Source organism: Mixophyes fleayi, chromosome 2 (genome assembly GCF_038048845.1).
Source record: "Mixophyes fleayi isolate aMixFle1 chromosome 2, aMixFle1.hap1, whole genome shotgun sequence".
NCBI classification, from domain to species: domain Eukaryota; kingdom Metazoa; phylum Chordata; class Amphibia; order Anura; family Limnodynastidae; genus Mixophyes; species Mixophyes fleayi.
In genome coordinates, this window is record NC_134403.1 from 264921855 (window position 1) to 264944150 (window position 22296).

At 40.1% G+C, this 22296-nt stretch overlaps 1 protein-coding gene across 1 annotated transcript; it reads left to right on the plus strand.

Annotated features, from left to right (window-relative positions):
• Nucleotides 1-9791: 9791 nt before the first annotated feature.
• On the plus strand, nt 9792-19137 carry LOC142140374 (speedy protein 1-A-like). The gene is made up of 6 exons (XM_075198152.1): nt 9792-10439; nt 11086-11213; nt 13230-13288; nt 13695-13780; nt 15189-15348; nt 18566-19137. Exons 1-6 carry the CDS (start codon nt 10429-10431, stop codon nt 18755-18757), a joined length of 636 nt encoding a protein of 211 aa, XP_075054253.1. The 5' UTR covers nt 9792-10428; the 3' UTR covers nt 18758-19137.
• Nucleotides 19138-22296: the final 3159 nt, after the last annotated feature.

Consider the following 22296-nt stretch of genomic DNA (forward strand, 5'->3'; position numbering starts at 1 on the left):
TCTGTCACAGTCTCTACTTCTACCAATTATTTTATGTCTCAAGCACTCCTGGACTCTGGAGCGGCAGGGAATTTCATCTCGAACTCCTTAGTACTTCAGTGGTCCATACCTGTGATTCCTTTAGAAAAAGCCATTGTCATCACAGCCATCGATGGGTCACAAATTGCCAATGGAATTATCACTAAACGTACCATCCCTCTATCTCTTCAAATTGGGGTTTTACATCAAGAGCAAATTTCCCTGCTGGTCCACCCAGCTACCACTAGCCCTCTCATCCTTGGCCTTCCATGGCTTTAGCTTAATTCCCCGCAAATTGATTCGAGTTCTCCGCAAGTTGTATCCTGGGGCCCAGCTTGTCATCATAGATGCCTTACTCAAGTTCTTCCAGTGAAATTGTCTAATTCCTCCGTGGATCCTCTTTTTCCTGGCCTTCCTCCACAGTATGCTCCTTTTGCTGATGTATTTGACAAGGTTCAGTTGGAACGTCTTCCGCCTCACCGGGTCTGGGATTGCCCAATAGTATTACAACCTGGCAAAATTCTCCCAAGGGGTCGTGTATATCCTCTTTCATTACCTGAGACCCAGGCAATTTCAGATTACGTTAAGGAGAATCGCCATCGTGGATTTATTCAGCCATCTACTTCTCCCGCAGGTGCGGGCTTCTTTTTCGTTAAGAAGAAAGACGGCTCGTTATGACCTTGTATAGACTATCGAGGTCTTAACGCCATAACCATCAAAAACCGTTATCCTATTCCCTTGATCACTGAACTCTTCGACCGCATCAAAGGAGCTGGGATATTTACCAAGTTAGACCTCCGCGGTGCCTACAATTTGATCTGGATCAAGGCCGGAGACGAGTGTAAGACAGCTTTTAACACCAGGGATGGACACTATGAATATCTTGTCATGCCATTTGTTTTGTGTAACGCCCCAGCTGTCTTCCAGGGATTTGTCAATAAGATCTTCCAGGACCTGCTGTATGTTTGTGTCATTGTCTATCTAGACGACATACTGATTTTCTCCCAAAATCTTTCTTCTCATCGACAACACGTCGCTGAAGTTCTCTCAAGGCTTTGTAAAAATCTACTATTTTGTAAATTGGAGAAATGTTCCTTCGAATTATCTCAAATTTCTTTCTTGGGATATATTGTGTCTGGTGTAGGCTTGGAGATGGACCCCGAAGAAGTGAACGCAGTTCTACACTGGCCTCTGCCAAGGATGATCAAAGCTATCCTATTTTGGGCTTTGCTAATTATTATCGGCGTTTTATTCAAGGATTCTCCTCCATTGTCTCTCCTATAGTTGCTCTTACCCGCAAGGGTGTTAATACCAAGTAATGGCCTCCCGAGGCACTCCAAGCATTCCAGTTCCTCAAAAAGGCTTTCTCAACTGCTCCCATTCTTCAACAACCTGATGTAACTCTCCCTTTCTTCCTCGAAGTTGATGCCTCAAATGTTGGATTAGGGTCCAATCTGTCTCAGAAGTCGGTGCAAAAGAAATTCCATCCTTGTGCCTTTTACTCTCGAAGTCTACTGCCTGAAGTGAAAAATGTACACTATTAGGGATAAGGAGCTATTGGCTATCAAAGTAGCCTTAGAAGAATGGAGATACCTGTTGGAGGGGGCTCGTCATCCATTAACTATATTTACTGACCACAAAAATCTTCTCTATCTTCAGTCAGCTCAATGCATGAACCCCCGACAAGCCAGATGGTCACTCTTTTTCTCTCGCTTTGACCATATCATTACCTTCAAACCAGTTTCTAAGAACAAAAAGGCGGATGCATTATCTTGGGCGGTTACTCCCTCCTCTGACCTTGAAGACTATATGGATCGTCCTATACTTGACCCTAAATGCGTGAGTCTAGCTGCCTCTTCTGCCAATAATCCACCCTTTGGGAAGACCTTTGTACCTCCCCTTCTTCGAAAAAAGATCCTCTCGTGGTATCATTCCTCCCATTTTGCCAGCCATTCCGGAGTGTGGAAAACATTGGAAATCCTCTCTCGAAGCTATTGGTGGCCTACCATCAGAAGGGATGTCAAAGAATTTGTTGCTGCTTGTGATATTTGTTCCAAATTTAAGTCTTCCCATAGAGTACCGGCTGGGCTTCTTCAACCTCTACCCATACCTTCCAAACCATGGACCCATATAAGTATGGATTCCGTCACTGACCTCCCTCCCAGTAAAAAATGTAATACCATTTGGGTAATCATGGACAGGTTCTCTAAGATGGCCCATTTTGTCCCTTTGGTAGGCTTTCCTACATCTCCTACATTGGCAGAACATTTTATCAAGGAAATATTTCGAATTCATGGGTGTCCGTCTGAAATCGTGTCGGATAGGGGAGTACAATTTGTCTCCAGATTTTGGTGTGCCCTTTGCAAGACCTTGGGTATCCGGCTGTCATTATCTTCTTCATACCATCCTCAATCGAATAGACAGACCGAAAGAGTCAATCAAGATCTAAAGACTTTCGTGAAAATTTTTACTTCAGACAATCAGGACAATTTGGCAGACTTACTCCCATGGGCTGAGTTTGCCCATAATAACACGTATCATGAATCGTCTTACAATACACCATTCTTTGTGGTATACGGTCATCACCTGTCTCTCCCAGAATTTCCTTCCCTCCCTCCCACCCAAGTTGCTGCTGTTAATGTGTTACACCGGAGATTTACTTCCATTTGGGCTCAGGTTAGGTCCTCCCTGAAGAAGGCATCCTCGAGAAATATAAATTTTTTGCTGATAAAAAGAGGCGAGCAATTCCGGCATTTAAAGTTGGAGATCGTGTATGGCTTTCCACCAGGAATATCCGCTTGAGGGTTCCTTCCATGAAATTTGCACCACGTTTTATCGGGCCATATAAGATCACTCATGTGTTTCAAACTATTATTGCCCAAGAAACTTCGCATCTCAAACTCGTTCCACGCTTCATTACTCTCATCATCAACCGATTTTCAGTTCCGTCATCGACACCTCATCCAGTCCAACTTCAACAGGAGGAGGAGTTCGAGATCACTCATATCCTTGATTCAAAAATTTCCAGAGGGGTTCCTCGCTTTTTGGTCCATTGGAAAGGTTTTGGTCCGGATTAGCGCTCTTGGATCCGTGCTGCTGATCTCAATGCTCCGGCACTCCTGAAGAGATTCTATACCAAATATCCGGGCAAACCCAGTTCTAAGTGTTCTGGTCCCGACTTTAAAAGGGGGGTACTGTTACTCTCCAGACTGCTGGTTCCTCTGATTCAAGATCTAGGTCTCTCTTTGCTCTGCCGGCGCCTGTCTTGCACCGCGGCTGTCCGCCATGTTGAAGAGGGGTCTGCGCATGTGCAGATCTATAGGACTGATAAAACCTTGTTCCTCTCCTCATTGGATGATTAATTACTTCTCACTATTTAAGACACCTGCTGCCCTACTAGCTTTGCCTGTTCTTGGTCCTCATTCCTCTGAGGTAACCAAGGAGTTCATTGCTCCTGTTCGGGGTTCCTGCCTGCCGTGGAAGCTCTCCTGCACTTCAGTGGTAATACCTGTCAGCCGCAGATCGTTCCACGCTACCTTGTATCTTACCTGCAATCTGAACAAGTCTCTACTCCACGCCAGTGGTAATACCTGTCAGCCGCAGATCGTTCCACGCTACCTTGTAACTTACCTGCAATCTGGACAAGTCTCTACTCTACGCCAGTGGTAATACCTGTCAGCCGCAGATCGTTCCACGCTACCTTGTATCTTACCTGCAATCTGGACAAGTCTCTACTCCACGCCAGTGGTAATACCTGTTAGCTGCAGATCATTCCACGCTACCTTGTATCTTACCTGCAATCTGGACAAGTCTTTATTCCAAGCCAGTGGTAATACCTGTCAGCCGCAGATCGTTCCACGCTACCTTGTATCTTACCTGCAATCTGGACAAGTCTCTACTCCACGCCAGTGGTAATACCTGTCAGCCGCAGATCGTTCCATGCTACATTGTATCTTACCTGCAATCTTCCTCCATGTTAGTGACATATCTGTCGGCTACAGTTCATCCGCATACTAGTTACTCCTGAACTACCTATTCCCTGCTACTACTGGTCATTACTCTCGCTGTGTCAGTACAGCACCTACTACCCAGAGACTATCTACTCTCCTGGCGTTCCTCCTGCTACCCAGCTCAAGGAGGTCCTTGCTCCCATCGTGTATAGCTGTATCCGTCAATTTACCATATTCCCCAGAGGGCCGTGACCTGCACAGTGGAAGCTGCTAAAACCCATACTTCCTTGCGGGAGTTCTTGGAGAAGACCAGCCGCTGTGTTAGACTCCGTGCATCTGGTGAGTAAAGCTCTATTCTGGTAAATTATGGGTCGAGACTTCTAGTGACGTGACAGTTACTAGACACATTTTCAACAAATACACAGGCAATACTGTGAGCACTACTGTTAGGTGCACACAGTTCTGCCTTCACAAGCAGTACAATGTGAAGCAGGACATACCTCTCAACTGTCCTTGCAGTCAGACCAAATCCTGACTAGGCGGGACAGTCACCCACCAAATTCAGGACAGTTGGCAGACTGTCCTGCTCTCTCCTACCTGACTTGTGGCTGCTAGTGTCTTTAGATCAGTTGCTGCTTGTCTGGATCCTGGAATATTGGGGGCCCTATTTGGAAAAAACAATGGGTACATGAAATTTAAAAAACTCCAACCAGCACCGCTAGTAAATCAATATAGCACCCACGTTTTAAAATTAGGCCTCACTACAGCCCCAACATCAAAATAATAGTATTCCCATTTAATAAATATACCTATTTCCCTCCCTACATACAGCCCCAGCAATAAATTAATAGTATTTACATTTCATAAATATACCTATTTCTTGCAACCATCACTGCCATTAAATTCATAGTCACATTTAATAAAGAGACCTCATTCTTCCCAAACCACCCCATCTTAATTTAATAGTCCCCACTATAACATTGCCCCACCATTACCCCGCAAACAAAATAGCACCCATTAATTAGCCATCCTCTACCTCACACACTACATTGCCACATTACTGTGCCCCTTCATCATCACCACGCTGTGCCCCCTTATGATCACACTGCGCCCTCCATGCTACTTTTACCCACTTCATCACATTCTGCCTCTCTTCGTTTCTCCACTCTTTTACTTACCTCTGTATTTCTTTTCTTCTCTTTTCTTTCTTCTCTCTTCTTTCTTCTGGGCGCCGCTCCTCACTGATTGTCGGGCGTGATGCTGCCCGACATTCAGTGCAAACAGAGGGGGGGGGGGGGGAAGGGGCGCTGGCGCCCCGATCATGGGAGTATTTGTATACTCACATGATCGTGGTGCAGGGTACCGGACCGGCCCACACAGCCATCGGCCCTTCTGGCAAATGCCAGAAGTGCCAGATGGCCAGTCCGGCCCTAGTGAGAAGGGGCAAATTCTTTTATATTTTGTATGAAGCTCCTGGTATACTGCATAACAATGGTTAGACCTTTTTAATAGGTTATTTGCTAATAGCAGCAATAACTGGGAAGGAGTATGTGCTTATAATACATAGAGAGCAATCAGTTTCTTAATGTAGAGTTATGTGAATATAGACACCCTATTTAATTAAATAATTCATGAGGACTGCACATGCATTTCTGGTAAGTTGTGTATAAAATGAAAGCTTTAGTAATTTTCTGTTTAGGTTTAAATTGAGTATTTTTCTTATTTTCTCTTAACTTTTATTTCCCATAGTGCTTAAGATCCTTCTCCACCTCCTCCTTAGGCCAGCCGCTACACAAGCTTCCCAAAGGGCGCCACACACATGCACAGCACTGACTACTAGTAATGTGGGGGCCACGGTTTAGTGCATACATGAAGCATTGCATCGCAATGCATCAAACATGTAATGCCCAATACCCTCCCCAGGACTAGTACAAGAAATGTGGTGTTGGTACGGAACATTAAACACCCCCATTGGTGTTTTGCCAATGGGACTGTGGACAGCGAACAAGGAACGTGTATTATTGTGTATAAGACATGTATTAGTCTGTGTGTTTGTGTGTATGAGACATGTATTAAGTGTTTGTTTGTGTGTATGAAACATGTATTAGTGTGTGTTTGTGTGTAGGAGACATGTATTAGTTTGTGTCACGTTTTGCATAATAGGCACAATAGAGGTGAAAGTTTGGTTATTTCTGTCTGTGAGTTCATTTTCGGGGATTACCTTTATAACTATTTGGGGTCGCTTCCCCCCCCTCTGGACTGTACATTGTGGTACTTCCCCTTTTACTTATATGTTCTCCCTCTCCCTGCTGCTAGTCTTCTCATCTGCTAAAACCCCTGTCCCCCCTCCCTGCTACCTTTCACCCCATGCTGCCACTGGCCCCACCAATACATTGCTCCTCCTTCTGCCATACATCACTGCTGCTGTACCTCACCTGCCACCATTCTCCCCTACCAGACGCTACGCTGCTCTCCCTGCACAACTGTCATAGCTGCACTGGAGACATCAGAAGAGAGAAAACAGAAGAGAGAGCAAAAGTAAGAAAGTGGGGGTTCGCCCCCATTTCACTATTACCAGAACTAGGCATTGCCTGTCTAGGCTAGTTGCACTATAGCATGGAATCCTGCTGCATGGGTTCCCCCTGTGATAATAAGATTTCTGACAGAAATCTTAAAATCCATCTTTATTGTGATTAACGTTTGGAACATGTGGAGGACATAAATCAAGCTTGAAAGAGGACATATACATCTTATTAGTCCTTTGTCTTTTTAGAACTGTGAGTGCCAGCTCTGTTACCATCAGTTATTGTTTTACGTTATTTATTGCACACTGTTTGTGGATTGTGTGTGGGCATACAGAGGGCTGCTTATGGTTAGCCTGCGCAGATATACTAATCACTATTTTGTATTACTATTCCCCCTGTGATAATGGCAACCAACCCCAGAGTAGTCAGCACTGGGAAACATTCCCTAGGGAGATGTGACCCTCCAATGTACTTTAGTCCAGCGAAGTAGTCACCTGTGAAGAGAGTGCAGACACTGTTAGCTTGAGTCAAATGATTGCCTTAATTATACTTTTTGAGAATCAGCTAGAGAAATTGAAGGATGAAATGAAAGCAAATACGCTAGCTATATTGTAATTGTAGATCTAGGACTTAATTACTTCGCCAGGATCCAAGAGCTATCAACATCTTGTAATGATGTCTCCTCCTTAAGTTTCTCTGGCAACTGCTTCTCGGAAAAAACTTAGCTTTCCCAAGACACCCAGTGGAAATGCAGATGAGTCAGCACAACATTTTGACATTTGCTCGGCTGTAAAAGAATTGCCCAAAAATTTTGACTGCTCTGCCATAAAATGAACTACAAATTCCACGAGGAAGGCCATTATCGGCAATTACATCAAAGTACAGACTTCTGTTATTGTGGATTTCAGAGGGGATGAATTAGTATTGTTTGAGGAAGATGTACACAATGATGAGGGTGAATATGATGACAGTGTAGATTGCAGGTGCTGAAATCTAGCTAAGAGAAGGGAGCTACCTGATGCTGGTATGCCTGGTAATATTTTGGATAGAATGGCATGTTGGCAATTTTATGTTTTACTACAGTAAACTTTCACCTTTTTTAGAGAGGTTTTTTTTTTAAAAAAGGTACAAGCTTTTTATTAACATTTTTGTTTCCCTGACTTAAAACCACTATGCACTTGAACATAGGCTTTAGCACATAAGGTAGAGGGATTAGTATCATTGTGAATGAGACTGGAGAGTGACAACAACAATGTCACGCCTCCTGTTTCTGTATGAGCTATGGCACAGTAGAATGTCACTGGAGACTTTTAAGAACACTGACAGTCCTATTATTACAATTTCTGTTTCAGCACTGAACCCTGCCACCTCTCCTGTTTCTGAGTGAGCTATGGTACAATAAAATGTAGCTGCAGATTTAGACCAAGCCAGCCAGGCTTATAATTTATCTTTCAGCAATTACAATTAGCAATGGAGAAATGGAGCTCTTCTCTTTGTGTATAACCTATATAACGCAGTATAATTTGCCTGCAAATTTTACAGACAAGCCTGCTTGTCTTCCTATTCATCAATGACTCTTAGCAATGGAGCACTCGTCTTTGGGTGTATATTAGACCCTACACTTAGTAGTGCAAATTCAGAAAAAAAGACTGCAAGGACTGGTAGATTAGTATTACAGCAATGACAAATTCAGCAATGGACCTCTTGTCCTTGGGTGTATATAACACCATACACTTTTTGTACACTACACCTACTTTCTTTCTCAATGAATCCTACCCCTTCTGTATCCCTCTCTCAAATGGCGCTAGATCACTGGGGAGGACAGTATTTATACATTCCAAAACTCGCGAGATTCGAGATCTGATGATGTCACAATGACTTGGCTCGGTACTCGGATCCCCTAAGTTCGGGTGGGCTCGATTTTCGGGAAACCGAGCACGCCCATCTCTAGTTCAGAGTGAAACACTGAGATGTTAAAAGCAAAAAATATATTCATGTTGTAAGGTGTTTCTCAGAGTCAAAGAATACCCTATTTTTTGGCCGCTTATTAAAGGTGTCAATGATACTTCCTCTCAAACAATTCCATTTAGATTGAAAGACTTGGGATGTTAAAAGCAAGAAATATATATATTTTTGGGGAGGTGTTGTGCTCAGAGTCAAAGAGCGCCATGGTTTTAGTCCGATATATTCTTCAGATGTCACTGGAACAGCCCCTCACACAGTTGCTTTATATTGAAACACTTTGGATTTTAAAAGCAAGAAACATATTTGTTTATTGAGGTCTGCTGTTCAGAGTCATACAGCACCCAGCTTTGTCTCCAGTCAGATGTCTAATCCTAATACATGATTAATCATTCAAGTGTCAAAATAGTGGCATTTACATAACATGTGACAATATATAGTGGAGAAGAAATATGGGAAGCTACTAAATGTAGCAATTTTTAGTAATTGAGCTTTTGATTGGAGAGTTTGTCCATCACAAGAAGGACACAGAACTAGCTGTTGCAGCAATGATGGGATCAGTGAGCATAAGGGTGTAAGCTGTGTACATCTAATGGAGGAAAAGAGTGAGCCAATGGGGGAGTTTGTACATTAATATGTACAGGTAGAGAATCTATCACTGTAAATGCTCAGGACTTTTATGCATAAGAGATATTCTTATAATTTGGAGCACCAAGCCCGTCACCTACATTTTACAAAATACCTATTGTCTTCCCTTCTTTATGAAATTGAATAGCTACTATTACTTATGGTGTCATTTTTTTGTTTTCAACTTTTTTTTGGATAGACAAGTAGGAGATCCCATACTTTTTCATTTATGATATTGGAAATACCTTGTCTGTACTTAATTTTATAAAATAGTTTATAGAATATTACTGTAAGTTTGGCAGTATTTGCACAAACTGTTAAGGTGAAAAGTGTCCCCCATATTATATTTTTCTGTTTTACTACTTTTTCTGTAAACAATGTATTGTGCCCACATGAGGGGCAGTTGTGACGTGTTTCCCAATCTTCATTTTCCTTAAATGCTGAGTGAATCACTTAGTACTGTGCACTTCATGTTAGGGAAGATGGGAGGGAGATGTAGGTGGTTGGAGGGAGGCGCTAACTAGGCCCATGTGACCCTTAAACTGGCCCTGCCCATAGCAGCCATACCCTCTGCAGTGGCATTAGTTACACCACTGCTGATACCATTTATGAATTGATGCGAAAATGCCCATGATCAGGGACCTAAAATAGATCAATTGTTAATGAAAGTTATTTAGATAACTGTAGATTAGCTGCAGTGACTTTCTAAAAACAGAAAGACTGGAGTGCATATATTAAATTCTTCAACCATAATCACTGCCTCATGTCAAATTTGTGATAGGTTCCTAAATAGAGTTGATAGATTAGCTAGATATGTAAATGTGTAAATGTTACTATTAGTTCCTTTATATAATGCAGCATTTAGCTCTAGTGGCCCTTTAAGTCTAGTTGACGCCATGGCAACAGCATTAGAACCTCAGTCATCATCAGTGCAGGTGGTCAAGGTGATGTCAGTTGTATATATTCAAACTGGCCGTGAGCTCTGGTGGCAGACAGCTCACACATCACTGTGACTGGCGAACCTTGGATTCATTGCTATACTGAGAGATTTACTATCTGCGTATTGTATACTATATTACTGATTTTATACATATATTTGTATATATATATCTTTATCTTTTATTACATAGTATATTTGTAATAAGATTTGTTAAGTTATCTGTAGTATAGCATTTATTTATAACATATATTGTGGTTTTAGTTTACTTGTTTAGTATTTAATCTTGTATACTATAGTGTATCGTGCTGATTGTCCCTATATTTCTATATTTATTGCCCATTTTAACCCCCACCTTCTTTTTTAACTTCTTTGACGTTGTTTGCCGGGTGTGACGGAGTTGCTGAGAATGGACAGGAGGTAAGTGCAATAAGTCAGTCACTACAAATAGTAGGTTATGGGAGGAGTAGAAGAAGGGGTCACTCTGGTAAGAGGCTAAAAACATTGTGATGTTAGCTGTGGGTATAGTGTCAAATATTATGCAGACACATAATATCACTAACTGAGTGTATAGATGTGTAACATCGTTTGGTATAGACAGTTATAGATCAAATATTCTCCATAAAAATGTAAGCAAAAATAAAGCATTCATCCATGCACTCAGTGTGCCGATATGACCCTCAAAATGTGTCCATATGCAAAAACTAGCTTTCATTTTATGGGATAAAATATTTAAATAAGAGTGAAAGGAAGAAGCTTTCACATTTATAGGGGAATTACCTGACTTGCGGGTGGCTGCAGAGGTTCTTTCTACCTGCAAAACTATTGGATATTTATGGGTGCTCTAGAGGTGCCAGTAATCAGGAGTTGCTGCTATACTTTTACTGGTGCACTCTCACTCTCATTATTCATTTACAATATAAATGAGGCTGGAACAAATAGTACTAGGAAAAATTTACAATTCTGCATAGAAACATTGAACTACAGGGTGCATTTATGGATGCTAAATCACTTATATTTAATTTAAAAACTAGTTTTCATTCAATAAAAGAATGTATCATAACAGGACAACAGAAGACAACCTGAACCCTGCAAAGAGAAGGAAACTATATGTAGACCAGAGACAACCTCGCACTGCTGATCCTTCTCCTAGCCTGGGACAAGTGGAGAAAGCGGCATTTTACAAATTGCTGGGTATGACTTATTGTCTTAACATGTATTAATATTTATTAAGGACACAAACATTTTTTAGGACCACAATAGACACTTGGAAAACAATAAGTTTGGTTATGCAAAATGCATCCACACTGATGCCGTGGAACATGGTAAATCTGGCAGAAAAATGTAAGCAGTAGGACAAGCACCGATGGGGGGATATTTATGCATTAATTTGCAAAACCAAATAATTTTAAAGTGTGAAGTAGAACGTGTACAACTATCGGCTTACCACACAATATCACCTTAGGCATTGCCAGACGCTGTTTTTAAATACCAAATGTCCCTCTAATGAGAATAACCCATAATCAGTTTGAAGTACACAAGTCCCTCAATAAACCATGGTGTCCATCATCCGTATGCGCCACTGCAAGGGATTTCAATGGGAACATTCTGGGAATGCTCCTATATCTGCTATCTTGCCAGTGGTAAATTGAGATTTTAGCTTCCAAATCGCATTATATGTTTCATAATGAAATATTTTGATTGGAAATCACATTTAAGACATTGGAGTCCACAAAGTTTCTTGATTGGAAGGAGAAACTTTTCAACTATTTCTTTATATTTTAGTATAATGTTGAACACGGAGAAAGGATACAAAGGGCCACAATACATGTGGAGGGAAACAACAAAACAAAATAGCAGCAATGTCAACATAATGATAAAATATAAAAACAACAGCTATATCTTCAAATAATATCACCCTCTCCAAAAATAAATACCCAATAAAATAATTTGTTGGGTCGTTCCACTTCCCCACACATAATGAGGGAAACAATGTAACTTTATATTAGGTGCACTAAGTACTTGTAAGTAAAAATAAAATTATTTACTTCAAGTTCCAAATTTCCTGAAGCCAAATTTGGCTGAGAGGGGGTCCAAGACCTTAGGGACAATCTTTGGGTGAGGTACCTAGTGTTTATATTTATGGGCCCAGACTAAAAGTTTCCAGTGCAGGAAGTTGGTAAACATCACTACTTTCTTATGGTGTATGTATGCACTTAAAAGAGCTATTTGAGCCAATAAATACCCTTACAAGTAAGAGGCTGCTAGTTCCTTTGAGGCACCTGTCCCTGCTGTGTTCTGGGATAACAGATGAAAGAGCCTATTTTAATCCATCCTGGGCTATCCTGCATGGAGCCCAGAGTCCTGAGTCAGCATTCTCCTGCTATCTTCATTCTTGATCCACAGTAAGAGGTCAGAAAGGATTCAGTCAACACAACCAGTAGTAAAAAGGAGCGGCAGCAGCTACACAATCGCATACTTGCCAACATTTCATTTTTTTTTTCCGGGAGCTGCTAGAAGGAGGTAGGTGTGTAGGGGACGGGGCCCCGAAAATTGCGTCATTTTAGCCCCGCCCCCGTTACAGGGCCAATCGTCGCGATTCCCGGTGAATCGCGGCGTTTGAACCGTTTTCTGCCCACTTCTGGGTAGATCAGGGAGATTGCCACACTCTCTCTGGAGTCCGGGAGAGTTGGCAAGTATGCACAATCGCTAGAAGCATGAGTGGCTCAAGGTGCCTTCAAAGCAACCTGTTGGAGCCAGTATATCCTCCTACAACTGGGGATATCACGTTGGTGTCCAGTTAGCACTCAAACTTGGCGAGTTGCTGTTTTAGCCAATTCGTGCCAGTCAGAGTGATGATAACTAGCTTCTGACAACCAGCAAAACCCTATAAACCAAGGTGGCAGAGAAAACCCATTGTATCACAATGCGATTTCAACTTTATTATGACAAAATTCCTTTGGAAGGTTTTGTCTAATATACTACATTACTACACGTATAACATATTGAATACTATTTTATAAGTAACTGTATAGAAAAGCAGGTGTCCATATCAACCAATGAGATGCTGTCATTTTCTAGTAGTTTATACATGAAAGGAAATGTCTGAATGGCAGCTATGGGCAACATCAACTCTTCTTCACAGTTACCTGCAGAAAAGTTACTATAAATATCATATGACACTTGAACATTTCATGCTTATCATTGCAGAGCACCCTACCATCTACAGCTTTCTGACAATGGATTCGTGCCTGAGGATGTCAGACAAGGTATTTATTTCAATGTTACTTAAGCATTACTATTTTCTTATATTTGCATTCAATCGTGTGTAATATATAGAAAGTTAATGTATGATTGTTTTGATTTGGTTACCAAAGACTGTCTCTTCCAGCAAGAGGTTATGTTGTGTCTAAGGTTATCTGTAATGTGTTTATACACTCACCTACATTCCTGATTTAAAAATCAGGGCATTTTAAGCCATGTCCCTGATCTGCTCAGCCCACATATAGATGAACCAATATTATGCCCGCAAATCCTATAGCCATGACGCCAATTTTTGGGAACTCAGCCTTTTTACTAAAGAAAATGGGACAGAGCCAGTGGACAATAGGACTGTTGGAGGATATACATATGCATTTCTCCATTCTGACTATGTAACTGGTATTTGTATTCTAGTACTTACTGGCAATGGTGTTGGTGTACTTCCGGAGAGCCGGCCTATCTGTGAGGGAATACACCTGTGTAAATTTTTACTCCGCACTGTAAGTATTAACCCTCGTTGTCTAGTCATATACAACTGGAATACAACATAAAATATGTCCCAGAAGAACATATTAGCCAGGGTCATGGTTTATATAGTCACCAAGTAAATCATTTACTACATGTCCAGACAATAAAGTATATTGTGTTTGAACTAAACTAAAGCGCCCAAATGACACAGGAACTATGGGTATGATATCAGTTCACAGCAATGTACAGGATATGTAATACATAATGAGAAAGATTCCCCTCACTCTATTTAATTTGCTATAAAAGAAAAGTAAAACGTAGGCAGCTTTCAGCACTACAGGGTAGCACTCTGGGGTATATTTAATATTGAAAGACTTATCATGGCCATAATTCTAATCTTTTATCTCAGTTTATAGTGACAATATACATATACTTATCTCAGGGCTTCAACATTAATTTATCAGTTGAGAGATACTCAGCTGTGATAGAGAAAAAAATGCAGAGTGGTAAAAGTTACTTATCGCTCTAGATACCCCTGTTCTCCTCTGAGCATGTGCAGGGGGCCCAGCACACGCGTGTTACTAGGAACCCTGATATTACCACATACCTTCCAGGCATGCAATAAAAGATATCTATTGCCAATAAATTAACCCCCCGGCTTCAGCTCCTTCTCCTCTGTCCTTCCCAATCCCCCGTTGTATAACAACCCCCTGCTCATCTTCTATGTATACTCTCTACCATTTCCTGCTCCACTAATGCAATCATACAGTTTAATAATCACACAAACCATTGTATTCCTAACTTAATATATTTTGATTTTGATTCATATTTTTTAATAACCACTAGTGAGCTATATAGTAAGAATAATTCACTAGGCTTTCGATATATCTAGTGTTTGGTTCTGAACCTCTATATATGTTTAATTGTTGGTTTATTGTTATATTTCTGTCTGTTACCCTTGTTCTCAATGTTATTAGAATAACAATAAAACTCAAAATAAAGATATGAAAAATATACACTGTAGATATGAAATATGTTATATTATGTCTGCCCTGCCCCCATAAAATACTGTTTATTTGTGTTGGCAGAAGAACAGCGCCATTTATTTCTAAAATCTATTTACTAATGATATTTGTAAATGCATTCCTTCTATTAATGCCATCCTGAGATGTTACTAACAGAACAGTGATTGTGTTGGATACTTGGATACATGATAAATTATACTGGAGTGGTTATTGTTGGTGGAAATCTCATTAACACATTAAGCAGAGTAACAAGATTTCTTTAGAGCATTTTCACCAGAAGAGGACTCTACCTCTATGATAAATACACCTCTGTCTGTTCCACACCACAGTGTATTTATAGCCTGCACATGTTTTATACACCTGGTGGCTGTATGACAGAAATGTATCTACTCCTTATGGTCTTCTGTTTCTGTAGGGTGCTTGCAAATAAAATGGAAGAAGAAGAACCATGGTACCGCACAATCTATTCCTATGCTGCACAACTTATACCATTCCAGATGTTCCTGAAGAATACCGAAGCCATGTGGGTCAGAATGCAGCTCCAAACACTTGTGACTCTGGAGCAATGTGAAGAGGTGTGTAAAATAGTAGGAAAAGTAGAAGAAATTCATGGACCACTATGGGATTCAGCAGAAAAACATCTCTTATAATCTTTATACAGTGTAATGTATCTGAAAACAACATGTTGCTCCAATTTAACAAAATTAACTTACAAAGCAATTTGGAATAGTAATAAGTATTATGCTTTACACAGGGATGTTGTTTAAGTATATTCACACAGTGGCATTACTAGACTGTGCCCAGGGTTGTAGGCTCATTGTCCTGGGTCTACTTTCTGCCCATTTTTAATTTTCCTATCACTGCTCAATGAGCGCACAGCTGTCAGCACTGTACCGCCAACAACTGGGTACAACAGAATACATGTAATTGACTCCCATATAGGAGCAAGGATGAGGGACGTGCTTCCTAATGACACCATGTGACATTCTTCAAGGCAACCTCACATCTCATGTCAATGGAGTCGTCATACAGCATGGGAGAAGAATGTAGCACCACATGTAGACAAGTAAGGACTGCAGCTGAGAGTAGCATATTGTTCACCCACAGGTTCAGTGATGTCACTTGATGGGATTCCTTATAAACTGATGTACTGTGTGTGGGGATCGGTGCACATAATTTTCATATTGGGTTCTATTGACACAGTTATAGCATATGGGAAGCTCTGAAACAGTGGTGGATTAATTGTAATACCTACCAGGTAGAGCTTACTGTCAAGCTGACATAAAAGTGAGTTCTCTCATAAATTGTTATTGACAGTTAAATAACTACTGATAGGGCATTTCAGCTGTAAATAACTACCGATGGGCATTTCAGCTGTAAATAATAAATTATTGAGGTAAAAAAGACTATATATGAGCATAAAGTCAAGTGGGAGACTGGTCTTTCTAGGGAATTTTCTGCAATTGAAAACAGTAAACTACCCAACATTAAGGAACATTAAACAAAATGAAATTGTCCCTCTGTAGATGGGGTGTCTCTTAGTGTTTCCTAGTATTATGCTCTGAATAACTAAAGGGTAAAGCATTGGCTCAACAGGCTATTGTCATATTGTTATATACAAAAGTGGAAGCTGCTCAAATCAATTTATAGGCCATAACAGGTGCTGAAAGGGTGGGGTTATCCTGCAAGGAACATACACACAACATTTTTTCCCCCAGCACACTGCTATAGCCAGCAACAGATCTGCCATTTCTACTGTAGATAAAAATGCAAAAGTCTTTGTTGCACACATTTGCAAATGTATGTTTAAGCCATCCTGCCACGCCAAGGGGCTTTTGCATATAGGATGGTCCTACTCTAAACAATGAGAGTCCCTATATTTGGGCCATACATATGTGTTTTTAAATTGAGAGCTAACTTACCAAAGAGGTACCCCAGAAGCCTCCAAATAGCAATCCAATGTCAGCACTCCCCCTCAGCTACTGACACCAACATGCCTCTCAGACAAATACAAAAGTGGAAGCTGCTCAAATCAATTTATAGGCCATAACAGGTGCTGAAAGGGTGGGGTTATCCTGCAAGGAACATACACACAACATTTTTTCCCCCAGCACACTGCTATAGCCAGCAACAGATCTGCCATTTCTACTGTAGATAAAAATGCAAAAGTCTTTGTTGCACACATTTGCAAATGTATGTTTAAGCCATCCTGCCACGCCAAGGCGCTTTTGCATATAGGATGGTCCTACTCTAAACAATGAGAGTCCCTATATTTGGGCCATACATATGTGTTTTTAAATTGAGAGCTAACTTACCAAAGAGGTACCCTAGAAGCCTCCAAATAGCAATCCAATGTCAGCACTCCCCCTCAGCTACTGACACCAACATGCCTCTCAGACAAATACAAAAGTGGAAGCTGCTCAAATCAATTTATAGGCCATAACAGGTGCTGAAAGGGTGGGGTTATCCTGCAAGGAACATACACACAACATTTTTTCCCCCAGCACACTGCTATAGCCAGCAACAGATCTGCCATTTCTACTGTAGATAAAAATGCAAAAGTCTTTGTTGCACACATTTGCAAATGTATGTTTAAGCCATCCTGCCACGCCAAGGCGCTTTTGCATATAGGATGGTCCTACTCTAAACAATGAGAGTCCCTATATTTGGGCCATACATATGTGTTTTTAAATTGAGAGCTAACTTACCAAAGAGGTACCCCAGAAGCCTCCAAATAGCAATCCAATGTCAGCACTCCCCCTCAGCTACTGACACCAACATGCCTCTCAGACAAATACAAAAGTGGAAGCTGCTCAAATCAATTTATAGGCCATAACAGGTGCTGAAAGGGTGGGGTTATCCTGCAAGGAACATACACACAACATTTTTTCCCCCAGCACACTGCTATAGCCAGCAACAGATCTGCCATTTCTACTGTAGATAAAAATGCAAAAGTCTTTGTTGCACACATTTAATGTAATGTAATGTGTGTGGGGATCGGTGCACATAATTTTCATATTGGGTTCTATTGACACAGTTATAGCATATGGGAAGCTCTGAAACAGTGGTGGATTAATTGTAATACCTACCAGGTAGAGCTTACTGTCAAGCTGACATAAAAGTGAGTTCTCTCATAAATTGTTATTGACAGTTAAATAACTACTGAAAGGGCATTTCAGCTGTAAATAACTACCGATGGGCATTTCAGCTGTAAATAATAAATTATTGAGGTAAAAAAGACTATATATGAGCATAAAGTCAAGTGGGAGACTGGTCTTTCTAGGGAATTTTCTGCAATTGAAAACAGTAAACTACCCAATATTAAGGAACATTAAACAAAATGAAATTGTCCCTCTGTAGATGGGGTGTCTCTTAGTGTTTCCTAGTATTATGCTCTGAATAACTAAAGGGTAAAGCATTGGCTCAACAGGCTATTGTCATATTGTCACTTGGAAAAATGGCAAAAAAATTTCAGTGAAGTTAAATTTAAAGATTAACGCTTTTCTCACTGTGAATGTAAAGTTTTTTCAACATTTTACTATTGTCAAAATAAACTAAAAGCACTGTATTCCTGAACAATGGAGGTCAACAAAATGTGGTTCCCAATAGAATGTTTTGCATATTTGACAGTCCCAGAAAACAGATTTTGAAGCCCACAAGATGTGCATCTCTATTCTAGAGTATGGATGTCCAATCAGCAGACTGTGAGCCAAATGTGACACTAATAATCATCTGTGTGGCCCTCAGGCTCCATACGTTGAATCACAGTTTTTTTGTATTGTTTATTATTAGGTGATGAGAGCTGAACACCACTGGGCTTGGCAAAGGAAACGTAAAGACCATCATGGCGGAGCCATAAGGAAATATGCCAGAAAACCTTGTCACCTCTGTAACCCACCTCAGCCCTTCTATTTCCCTTTTGCCTACCCTAGAGTAACACTTTATTATATTAACGTACCAATATTTTTCTGGAATCCCAATTAAACATAACTCACATTAGTTAATCAGAAAATAATTCTTAGAAATAGAGTATAAAGCTAAACATGTAGACACAGACACAACATTATAAGGGTAAATACATCCTAGAGATACTGAGAGAACTGTGATAAAATTAAATAGTCATACACAATGCCCAGCGGTGATTGCAGGGACTTTTTATAGATTTTTCAGATGTATTTTTGGCCAAACGATTAAACTAAATGACTCTTATTTCACAAATACTCAGATATAATAAGATCATCTATGATAGGAACAATGTAAAACCAGATGTAATAAGATCATATATATTAGGCACAATGTAAAACCATTATATATGGTAGATAATATATTATAGTAAAATATGACATGCAATAATTTAGAAAAAAGATGACATAAACAGCAAGTAGCAAGTGATAGAAACACACTTATACGTAGATATAATGATAATATATGATAGGATACATCAGAAAAAGACAAATTTAAATAGATTGAACTAAATAGAATAAAATAAATTATTAAAGAAGTCAATAATCAATTTACTTGAAGATAAATATTGTATTGTATAGGACACTATTAGAATATGTGGGCTGATTAGAAAGATGTAAGAATACTGACCAGATTAAAATAAAGTAAGATATAATAATATTTTAGTAAAAACTATAATAAAATTTATATATAATAAAATTTAGTAAATATTGAATAAAAAGGAAATAAATTATTAAAAGATAAAGAATAATGTTAGGTAGGATAGGTTAGGGCCCTGCTGCAAGAGTCTACCTTGACGTGGTGGCAGGCTTAATAATCTTTTGGTCAAAAATATGCAATTGTGTGGTAATGTTGCATCTCTTCATCTCTTTTCACCTAGTCAAATAAAAGTAACATATGGATCACATTAATATACTGATTGTAGAAAACAACTAACACTAGCATAGTACATATCTTTAGAAACACTTGATCACATTCTTATGTTTTCCTTGGTGACCTGCCCACCCTTCATCAATTGAATGTTATTGCTGAAATGTATTCTCTTAAACTACGCTTGTTTAGTAAGAATACCCCTTATTCCTGTAATTGCATGTTTTCATAATGTAAATCATTTTGCTTGAAAAAAATATATAAAATAAACTCTTTCCATTTTCTCATACTTGCTTCTTTATGCCTTTCAATATTAACTTTAGAGATCTGCACAGACATCCATATTTTTGTTTTGGTTTTGGTTCTAAAGCATCTTATATGTTAGACACCCTACTATAGACAGTGTTGGAAAGTTGGCAATAATGACATTAACAGTATTCATAGATCGACAGTTCAAATGTAGACAGTATTATTAGATCGGCAATAGTATCCCTAACCCTGTAATACTGTCGACACCTGAATTGTCACCTAATATTGTCGACTTTCTGAATAGCGAACAAATGAATGCCTAGCTGTTGACTGCAAAGCAATTAACACAAGATGATAGACCAAGGCCATAAAGTAGTGCAAATGAAATTGTCCTTGGCCCTGCGCACACTCCCACCCATATGTTAAAGAGGATTTGCATAGTATAACAAACCAAGCATGTCATCGACTGGGAATGCCTGTGGCTGAAGTGCTTGATTTGCTTTGGTCCCCACAAAGGAGAACATATTGGCTGTTTGTTGCTGAACTGGAGAATAGAATTTAGCAATTTACTAATGGACATTTGCCTAACAGTGGTCTCCTTCCTCTATTTTGACAATGTCATCACCCTCATGATCATCCTCATCACTGATGTCAAGATGATCATCACAAATATTAGTTCATCCCCACTGGAATCTAACTTTACAATGGTATTCCTCATACAATTTGTAGTTCATTTTAGTGAGCAACAGTTTTCTTACACTTTTGGGAAGTTGTCTCCTCCGATGATCACTTACAATGTTCCCGGCTGTACTAAACACTCTTTTCGAGTACACACTGGAGGGTGGGGATCCATAGCTAGCTTGTAGAAGGGGCCCGAAATTTCCTTTTTTTCCTCCCGGAATTCAAAGCGACTGTCTGAGGTGCTAATTTGTACATTGTCATGAAAGTAATCCTCCACCATTCCCCTAAAGCAAGGTGTATCAGATGGAAACATGGTAGAGGTATCAATATATTTGGGCATTTTTTTAAGCCTAACAAGATGTCATTAAAACCTGGGTTGACTCATAATCAGTGACAGTAGTATTTGCAGGAGAAGCTCAAGCAGAGAACGTGTCATGTGCTACTTGAGCCGACAGCTTGCTCACATGGAGTTGTTTACATCTTTGAAGATTTGTGTCAGTTGGAAAGAAAGACATTACATATGACAACTCTAGAATCAAGTATGGTTTTCAAAATGTAGTGATCCAATTTCAAGATACAGCAAACCCTTGGGTCTTGACAAACTGAATCAAGAATGTGATCTACAAGGCGGACATACTTAGCATAATTGATAAATTTTATCTCCACCTTCAGCTGCTTTTCCAGAAGTTTACGGTTTAGGGGTATGACTTGACTCAGGCTGGCATTGTCTGAACTCACTTCATTTGTTACAGTTTTAAATGGTTTGAGTAGCTTGCATAAAACAGAAAGTAAGGTATCATGTCCCCCCTATCCCTATTTCATGAGGATAGTTCTTCGCTTCAGTGTTCCTGACTGCATTACAAGTGCAGTGTTCCAGTCTGCATTGCAAGTGCAGTGTTCCTGACTGCATTACAAGTGCAGTGTTCCTGTCAGAATTACAAAGTGCACTGTTCCTGTCTGCATTACTAGTGCACTGTTCCTGTCAACATTTCTAGACTGCTCATTCCTCTGCTATACTCTACAATGAGCAAAAAGATCATCCAGGCTGCTAAGTTCTGTTTCACTCATGCTCCAGCTAGTCCCAAGGGTCCCGAATCGCATCAAGACATTCAGACGACCGTGACAGTCTGTGAATGACCTGACATTGTGTGCTAGCACTGGTATGCTGGAAGGATGAGAAGGAGGATGATGAAGCTGGCGCTGCTGCTACTAATGGTGATACACCTACCAATTGGGTTGTCACAGTCATGTTGTCTTTGTTTGACCATTACTGCTTGCCCACATATCCGTAGTTAAGTAGATAAACAGTACATTATATTTTCTAGGTACTGAATGACATTTTCTTTAACCTCCCAGTACAGCTGATGAATTGCTGTTCAGGAGAAATGTAATTGAGATATAATTTGGTGGCTTGGACACAGGACCTCAACTAATCAGCTAAAACCTGATGCATTTATGGTGGAAATTAGACTCTCCTCAGGATTCTGTAAGTGTCCAAGTTATTCATCCTCCTCAGTGTTCTTCTCATGCACTAATGTGGCTGTTTTCGGAGGTGACAGACCTACAGTCTGAGCGAGAAAGTGGTGCCTGGGAAGTTAAAAAAGATACATGTCCGTGTTGAATACTCTCTGTTACAATGGGCATTCTAGTATGATTACCAGCAGTAGAAGGACCCCTATTAGCAGAAAGTGGGCATAGTCTGAGCATTTTATTATCTCTGCGGGTCGTTACCTGGAATGTTAACTATATTAATTCTTTTG